Source organism: Nerophis ophidion, linkage group LG02 (assembly GCF_033978795.1).
Source record: "Nerophis ophidion isolate RoL-2023_Sa linkage group LG02, RoL_Noph_v1.0, whole genome shotgun sequence".
In the NCBI taxonomy this organism is placed as follows: domain Eukaryota; kingdom Metazoa; phylum Chordata; class Actinopteri; order Syngnathiformes; family Syngnathidae; genus Nerophis; species Nerophis ophidion.
The window spans coordinates 2899460-2909268 of record NC_084612.1 but is presented as its reverse complement, the minus strand read 5'-3'; the positions used below and the strand labels follow the sequence as shown (position 1 = coordinate 2909268).

The 9809-nt window shown below is 38.6% G+C and overlaps 1 protein-coding gene across 4 annotated transcripts in view; it reads right to left on the bottom strand.

Annotated features, from left to right (window-relative positions):
- Positions 1-6444: 6444 nt before the first annotated feature.
- LOC133535973 (insulin-like growth factor 1 receptor) overlaps positions 6445-9809 on the bottom strand; it is a 203526-nt gene continuing 200161 nt past the window's right edge. For 3 of the 4 annotated variants that reach the window (XM_061876091.1, XM_061876116.1, XM_061876098.1), the window contains one exon: positions 6445-8250. In XM_061876091.1, the coding sequence (XP_061732075.1) occupies positions 7743-8250 (508 nt within the window). In that variant the 3' untranslated portion in view covers positions 6445-7742. The remainder of the gene's footprint in view (positions 8251-9809) is intronic. The other variant, XM_061876107.1, reaches the window with a different exon arrangement.

Here is a 9809-nt window from a genome sequence, read left to right as displayed (position 1 = left end):
CCTCCGCCGTGTGGCGGGTCTCTCCCTTAGAGATAGGGTGAGAAGCTCTGCCATCCGGGAGGAACTCAAAGTAAAGCCGCTGCTCCTCCACATGGAGAGGAGCCAGATGAGGTGGTTCGGGCATCTGGTCAGGATGCCACCCCAACGTCTCTCTAGGGAGGTGTTTAGGGCACGTCCAGCTGGTAGGAGGCCACGGGGAAGACCCAGGACACGTTGGGAAGACTATGTCTCCCGGCTGGCCTGGGAACGCCTCGGGATCCCCCGGGAAGAGCTAGACGAAGTGGCTGGGGAGAGGGAAGTCTGGGTTTCCCTGCTTAGGCTGCTGCCCCCGCGACCCGACCTCGGATAAGCGGAAGATGATGGATGGATGGTCTTTGAAAATTTTGTGAGATGAGGCCAACAATTCTTGAAAGCAATGGCGCCACATAAAAATGTGTGAATTATATTTATATAGCGCTTTTCTCAAGTGTCTCAAAGCGCTTTACATAGTGAAACCCAATATCTAAGTTACCTTTAAACCAGTGTGGGTGGCACTGGGAGCAGGTGGGTAAAGTGTCTTGCCCAAGGACACAACGGCAGTAACTAGGATGGCACAAGTGGGAATCGAACCTGCAACTCTCAAGTTGCTGGCACGGCCACTCTACCAACCGAGCTGTGCCGCTATGTGCTAATTGAAAACATGAATGCCCTTATTTTTTTAAAAGACGACTCGATCGTAGTTAAAGGCCTACTGAAATGAGATTTTCTTATTTAAACGGGGATAGCAGCTCCATTCTATGTGTCATACTTGATCATTTTGCGATATTGCCATATTTTTGCTGAAAGGATTTAGTAGAGAACATCGACTATAAAGTTCGCAACTTTTGGTGATAGTAAAAAAAGCCTTGCCTGTACCGGAAGTGGCAGACGGCGTGCGCGTGACGTCACAGGTTGTGGAGCTCCTCACATCCTCACATTGTTTACAATCATGGTCACCAGCAGCTAGAGCGATTCAGACCGAGAAAGCGACAATTTCCCCGTTAATTTGAGCGAGGATGAAAGATTCGTGGATGAGGATAGTGAGAGTGAAGGATTAGAAGAAAAAAATAAAATAAAAGACGAGGGCAGTGGGAGCGATTCAGATGTTATTAGACACATTTACTAGGATAATTCTGAAAAATCCCTTATCTGCTTATTCCGTTACTAGTGTTTTAGTGAGATTATATAGTCATACCTCAAAGTCGGAGGAGTGTGGTGACCGCCAGTGTCTCTGAGGGAAGCCACGGAAGAGCCAAGAAAGTGGCAGCAGCCTCTTTAACAGCTACAGGAGGAACGACACATGTTTACTGTAAGAGCCGACTTATTACCACAATTTTCTCACCGGAACCTGCCGGTCAACATGTGGTAGAGAATCATGTTTGCTTGACCGCTCTGTTCCATATTAAAGTTTCACAACAAACAAAAAGAAACACCGGCTGTGTTTGTGTTGCTATACACCGCTTTCCAGCAACACCTTTCCTCTTTGACGTCTCCATTATTAATTGAACAAATTTCAAAATATTCAGTAACACAGATGTCCAGAATACGGTGTAATTATGCGATAAAAACAGACTACTTTTAGCCGTGATCGGTGGTGGGAGAACATGTTCGCTAACACCGGTCAACATTCCACGACGTTTTTAACAGGAAACTTCGCGGGAAATTTAAAATTGCAATTTAGTAAACTAAAAAGGCCGTATTGGCATGTGTTGCAATGTTAATATTTCATCATTGATATATAAACTATCGGTAGTAGTGGGTTTCAGTAGAGCTTTAACTCGCCATTTTTTAAGTTTTTGCACAATCATTGCAAATCGCACTTGATTAATTAGAAAATTTTGGACTAAATGAGTAAAACGAGCAGGGATGATTTGCATACATTTTTATTGAATCTTAAATCTCACGTAGAAAAAAAAAAAAGAATCAGAGAAGCAGACATTCTCTTTTTCCTTCAGCCAATCATTTTCCCTCCAGTATTTAGAAAATATTGGGGGGGAACCCAGCATATACAAAAATGAAACCAAAAATGCAACCTCATTCTAACTGATAAACACACTAGAAAAAAGGCTGTAAGGATATGAAAAATGTACATGTGTGAAAAATCTTCTAACAAATTGGCCATTGATAAAAAAAAGAAAAAGAGACCAAAAAGAACACTTTTGTTTAATTTTGTCCACTCGTGGTAAAACAAAGAACATGAGGAATAAATCAGATCACGAACATTCAAAAGCAGCCCGTCCTGATCCCAAAGAATAAGAACCAAAAGGACAACAATCTGGGCCTGAAACCGGAGGAAGATCAAGGTGTGGGGGTTTAGCCAGGTTATCACCATGGCAACAGCAAGTCCAAAAATGAAAGAAAATGAGTATTTGGTTTCCAAACCTGCGCAGAGGAAGGAAGTTGGAAAGGGGGGGGGGGGGGAACAAATTCCCTTAGCGCCCGGAGGTGTAACCATAGCAACCAGAGCACATCATTAGCCAGCTAAACCTTCAAGTGAAAGCAGATGTTGTCCACTGGTGCACAAACCTTCCACCTGGCGGAACCTGAACGGAGCGCCTCAACAGGGCAGACGAGAAGGTGTGGAACTGAAGTTGCAAGGAGATGTAAAATGTAAGTCATGTGTCGATGTTCACTTTCATCAGCGTGCTTTGCTTTGGGGTAAGCAACAGAAACATGGGCAACAACAAAAAAAACGAGAAAAAACAAAATCGAAGATAGACTGTATTATTATTATTATCAAATTTTTCCCCTCCAACTTTGATATGTCATGTGCAAAAAAAGGCTGCACGTGTGTGTGTGTATATATACATACACACATATATGTGTAGATACACATTATATATACATACACACATATATATGTATATATACACACACACACATATATATATGTGTGTATGTATATATACATGTGTGTATACACACATGTCTATATATATATACATACATACATAATACACATATATACATACATATACATACAAATATATACACATATATAAACATACATATATATACGTGTATATATATATATATATATATACACAAATACATACATATATACATATAAATTCATATGTGTATACATATATTTACGTACATATATACATACATATATGTATATAAATATATACATACATGTATATATACACATATACGTGTGTATCTACAAATACATATATATATATATATACATATATGCATGCATATGTATGTATATATATATACATATATACGTACTTCCATATATATATATATATATATACACATATATATATACACATACACACACATAAACACTCCACCTATTTCCCATAAAAATACGACTTTATTCACAAACTAGGCATTTTTTTCACTCAATAGTTCAACTTTATTCCTATATAAACCACATTAACTAATCCTAAAAGATCTGGAATGTTTTTCTTCTTCCAATATTGCGACTTTATCCCTGAAACATCACCATTTTATTTCTTATATTCCAACGTTACACACACTGTAATTTTGTGTGTATATATATATACATATATATATATTTACATATATATATACATACATACATATATATATATACATAAATACATACATACATATATACATACATATATATATACATAAATATACATCCATATATATACATACATATATATACATATATATACATATATATATACATACATATATATATATATATACATACATATATATATATATATACATACATATATATATACATACATATATATGTACATATATATATATTTAGATATAGATACATATGTACATACATATATTATATATATATATATATATATATATATATATATATATATATATATATATATATATATATATATATATATATATATATATACATATATATACATATACACACACACACACAAAATTACAGTGTGTGTAAAGTTGGAATATAAGAAATAAAATGGTGATGTTTTAGGGATAAAGTCACAATATTGGAAGAAAAAAAAAATTCCAGATTTTTTACGATTACTTAATGTGGTTTATATAGGAATAAAATTGAAATATTGAGTGAAAAATATGCCTATTTTGTGTATAAAGTCGTATTTTTATGGGAAATAGGTGGAAATGGCACAGGAGAACGTCTCAATATTACTAGAATAAAGTCGTGATATCAAGTTGAAAAGTATCAAGTGGAAATATCACCAGAAAGAAATCCACAAGAATAATATTGGAATATTACAGGGAATTTATCATATGAAATGGACATTTAAAGAAAAATAAGTTGCAGTATTAGAAATAAGTCCTTTTGAAGTCAGTGGGAAAAAGAGAAAGTCGTAATGATACGAGAAAAAGTCATAGAAATATTAAGATAAACGTGAGAGAGACAGTAATGTTGCTGTGAAGATCGTGTCTTCATGTTACAAGAAAGAACTGTTACGAAAAGAAAATGTGTAACCTTAGTGTCGTTGTGAAGGTTTAATGTTACATAACAGGCTGAGGTTTTTTCTCCCCCGTCAAAGAATAAAAAAATACCAATACGTGAATAAACACTGATCGACAAAAATGTTTTATAGAGTACGCAAATAGAGCGGTGTATTTTTTGCGAGGTTCCGATGATCAAATTAGGACTTTATTCTTGTCATATCAAAGTTGTTTTAATATTAGAATGACTTTTTTTAACCCTGAAGAATTGCTTGATGCCATATTTCCACGTTTTTTTCTTCCTTCCCCAATAGCTCCTCATATTGATTCCAAATTTAAATTACATTACTTTTCAAACTTAGAATTTTCACAATTTTGCAAAATTGGCAGAATTACTTGGAAGAGTAAAAGATGCAAACAAATGGTTAGATTATGAAATACAATCCCATGTTTCTGTGCTTGGCGGTTTGACGTTGGCCCTCTTAAGCTCCTCATTAAACAAAAATATTTTGAAATCCAGTACGCGTCATAACAAAAACAAAGAAAAACAATGAGGTAGATGGCTGGTCGAAAAAAAAAAAAAAAAAAAAAAAAAGCACAAATCTTCCCTTCCCAAAGTAGCAAAAAAAAAATCAACAACACATCATAAATGTACCTAAACAAAAACCTCATCAGGGTATTTTGTACAGTGATTTACACTTCATGACAAAAACAACTAACATAAATAACCGCAAAACTAGGCTGGTAGTCCAAATGTGGATTTTTTTTTTTTTTCAGGCAAAACCACATTTTTTCAGTAAACGTCTTCAGGTGTGACGGGGGGGGGGGGGGGGGTCGACATATAAATAAATAAATTCTCAACAATTGTTCGAAGTCATACCATTAGCTGCGTAGCTACAGGCTAGCATTCGTCGCAAAAACAACAAAGAGTCAGTTAGCGGGGTGATTAGCAATGAGTACCGTACCCCGTAAAGAATGTAGTGCTTTTTTTTCCCGCAGCGCTAGTATTCCCCAGTTTTTGACCTGCCCGATAACAGCCACTTTCGGGTTTAGTGTTAACTGTAGCAACCTGCGACTTGGAAGGATCGCAGTGAAATGTAGTGTTTTTTTTTTTTTTTTTAGCGCTACAAAATCGACCATTAATGGAAAGACATACAGTGGGGCAAAAAAAGTATTTAGTCAGCCACCGATTGTGCAAGTTCTCCCACTTAAAATGATGACAGAGGTCTGTAATTTTCATCATAGGTACACTTCAACTGTGAGAGACTGAATGTGAAAAAAAAATCTAAGAATTCACATTGTAGGAATTTTAAAGAATTTCTTTGTAAATAATGGTGGACAATAGGTATTCAAAGCTTTCACTGATGGAAGGAGGTTTTGGCTCAAAATCTCACGATACATGGCTCCATTCATTCTTTCCTTAACACGGATCAATTGTCCTGTTCCCTTAGCAGAAAAACAGCCCCAAAGCATGATGTTTCCACCCCCATGCTTCACAGTAGGTGTGGTGTTCTTGGGATGCAACTCAGTATTCTTCTTCCTCCAAACAAGACGAGTTGAGTTTATACCAAAAAATTATATTTTAGTTTCATCTGACCACATGACATTCTCCCAATCCTCTGCTGTATCATCCATGTATCCATTTTGCTATAAACTCAACTTGTCGTGTTTGGAGGAAGAAGAATACTGAGTTGCATCCCAAGAACACCACACCTACTGTGAAGCATGGGGGTGGAAACATCATGCTTTGGGGCTGTTTTTCTGCTAAGGGGACAGGACGATTGATCCGTGTTAAGGAAAGAATGAATGGGGCCATGTATCGTGAGATTTGGAGCCAAAACCTCCTTCCATCAGTGAGAGCTTTGAACGGTTGACCAGATACTTATTTTCCACCATAATTTACAAATAAATTCTTTAAAATTCTTACAATGAGAATTCTTGGATTTTTTTTTCACATTCTGTCTCTCACAGTTGAAGTGTACCTATGATGAAAATTACAGACCTCTGTCATCATTTTAAGTGGGAGAACTTGCACAATCGGTGGCTGACTAAATACTTTTTTTGCCCCAAAGTAGCAGCTAAACGACGGTACCGTCTGAAAAATGTATCGCGGTGATCGTTTTTGAGGACGATTCACGAATAAATGGCGTACCTTTTGATTGAAGGACCGGGTGAATTAAAGCTAGGTATTCTTATCAACAAATTGCAAACAAAGATATATTTAACATGAATAATTTTCGACGACAAGTTGCGCATAACTAAATACAAATTTAATAATAAATAACCATGCAACTTTCCCGCTTTTGACCTGAGATTTAATTAGGGGGGGGCGGGGGGGCATCTGACGTTACTATATGGTGTTATGGGGAGTTATCGGATTTATAAACAACCGGCAGGCCGTACGTACCTCTTTGAAACCAGCTCAGTCAACAATTATGGTCGTCAAAAATAATAACAAAAAATAATAGGAAACCGCAGTGAAAACACTCTTAGATCCAACCTGAAGGTCTCTTCATATTTATATATATATTTATATATATTTGTATAGATAAATCCTCTATATTACAACCACGAGAGAAATAATAAGGAATAGCAGCTTTTTTCTTCTTCTGTACAAGATCTCCGACCGTATAAAAAGGTAGAAAAGGTGACAAACAATTGGCGTAAATGCTCTTGCTTGCTTGCGGAGATGTTGTCAATGTATGATGTAAAAAATAATAACAATAATTACAACAATGACGCCCGGCTGCTCGCTCGGTCGGCCCTCTTCAGTTCTTTTTTTTCTTCTCTTCCTGCTTGAATTGGCGGTGAAACCACGAAAAAAAAAAACAGCACTTTGTGACGAGTTGCGGCTCAGATAAAGTTGATTTTTGACCTTTTTTTTTTGTTTTATGTAGAAAGTAGCTGGGGAAAAAAAAAAAAAAATGTAGAGCAGAGCGAGAGAATATTCCAAAAACGAAAAACTTCCCTCTGCTTGGCGGACTTCTTTAAGTGCTTCTTTTCCGTTTGCGACGTGATGCCCGCCCGAAATGGTCTTTTATAAATGCTTCATTCTTTTTTTTTTTTTATAGTTGAAAAAAAAGAAGTAACGAAGCTTTGCAGGCGACGTCCCTGGTTTACGACTCAGCAGCAGGGGGCAGTGTTGCATCTTGACAGCGGCTGGTGGAAATGAAAATGTGTGGAAGTTACAGCAGAAAAAACATGGACCACTTGACTGGTTTTTCCTTCCCATGAGTCTTTGCTCCTCTCCAGGAAGCTTTACCCATGTTTAAATAAAAAAAAAGGAAAAAAATAATACCCTTTTGCAGTCCGGTGATGTCCAATCAGCAGGCGGATGACTGAGGAAGGGGCATGGTGCGCTCGTTTTTACGCCCCCCGTTCATGTGAGCGTACGCCGGCAGTTCGTCCAGAGATTGTTGCATGGTGATTACAGAGCCCGCCCCGTTGGGTGGCCCCGCCCCCGCCCCCGCCGCCACCGCCGAGAGGCCATTGGCCGACTGGTGTCCGGAGGGCTCCTTGTCCGTGACGCCTGCCGACGTGCAGGGCGTGGAAGAGGGCGAGCCGGGGGCTAGCGAGGGCCCGGGTTGAGGCTGCGAGGTCGGGGAGGGCGGCGTGCCCGGCGCCTGCTGCGGTTGTGCGGAAGAGGGCGTGTCCAAGGGGACCTCCTCCAAGTGCGGCGGCGGGGCCTCGGCCGGCTTGTTGTCGGCGCTGAAGAAGAAACTGACCTCGGCGAAAGAGGGCTCCAGCTCGTCCTTGATGCTGCTTATGATCTCCACGAAGGACGGCCGCATCTTGGGGTTGTACTGCCAGCACATCCGCATCAGCTCGAACCTGCGCACACGCAAGAAGACGACACATTGGCCTCGTCTCCCTGTGTCCTGTATAGCTGCAACAATTAAGACCATGTGTTGTACATTTCTCAACTAAGAATGTGTGACTTAGTGATCATGTTATTCAGTGTTGATGGGCCGCCAAAAATGAACTGTTTCCGTATGGGTCGCAGCAGTACTCAGTTGTAATACACTTTTTCACCACAGGTGGCCGTAATGACAATATCAAACAGAAGAAGTCTGGAGCTTAAAGTCATATAATTTCTCAAGCGCAAACATTATGACTAAAGTGGTCAAGCTGTATGCACTTATATTGACAATTTATTTATCCATCCATCCATCCATCTTCTTCCGCTTATCCGAGGTCGGGTCGCAGGGGCAGCAGCCTAAGCAGGGAAGCCCAGACTTCCCTCTCCCCAGCCACTTCGTCTGGCTCTTCCCGGGGGATCCCGAGAAGTTCCCAGGCCAGCCGGGAGACATAGTCTTCCCAACGTGTCCTGGGTCTTCCCCGTGGCCTCCTACCGGTTGGACGTGCCCTAAACACCTCCCTAGGGAGGCATTCGGGTGGCATCCTGACCAGATGCCCGAACCACCTCATCTGGCTCCTCTCGATGTGAAGGAGCAGCGGCTTTACTTTGAGTTCCTCCCGGATGGCAGAGCTTCTCACCCTATCTCTAAGGGAGAGACCCGCCACCCGGCGGAGGAAACTCATTTCGGCCGCTTGTACCCGTGATCGTATCCTTTCGGTCATGACCCAAAGCTCATGACCATAGGTGAGGATCAGAACGTAGATCGACCGGTAAATTGAGAGCTTTGCCTTCCGGCTCGGCTCCTTCTTCACCACAACGGATCGGTACAACGTCCGCAATACTGGAGACGCCGCAATTTATTTACGAAACATATTATTATTTATTTATCTGGAACTTATTCATTTTGGCACTGCATAATTGTATGTAAATTTATTTTTAACAGTTTTTTTGCAGCATTTGATGATAATCTTTATAATTAACATATATATATATATATATATATATATATATAGATAAATATATATACATATACAGATATATATAAATACATACATATACACACAACTCCATATATATATATATATATATATATATATATATATATATATATATATATATATATACATACATATATGTGTATACATACATACACATATATATGTACATACATACAAATATATATACATATATATATATATACATACATATACATACTAGAGCTGTGAATCTTTGGGTGTCCCACAATTCGATTCAATATCGATTCTTGGGGTCACGATTCGATTCAAAATAGATTTTTTTTTCAATTCAACACGATTCTTGATTAAAAAAACTATTTTTTTTTCCTGATTCAAAAGGATTCTGTATTCAATCAATACATAAGATTTCAGCAGGATCTACCCCAGTCTGCTGACATGCAAGCAGAGTAGTAGATTTAAAAAAAAAAGCTTTTAGAATTGTAAAGGACAATGTTTTAGCAACCGATTGCAATAATGTAAATTTGTTTTAACTATCAAACAAACCAAAAATATGA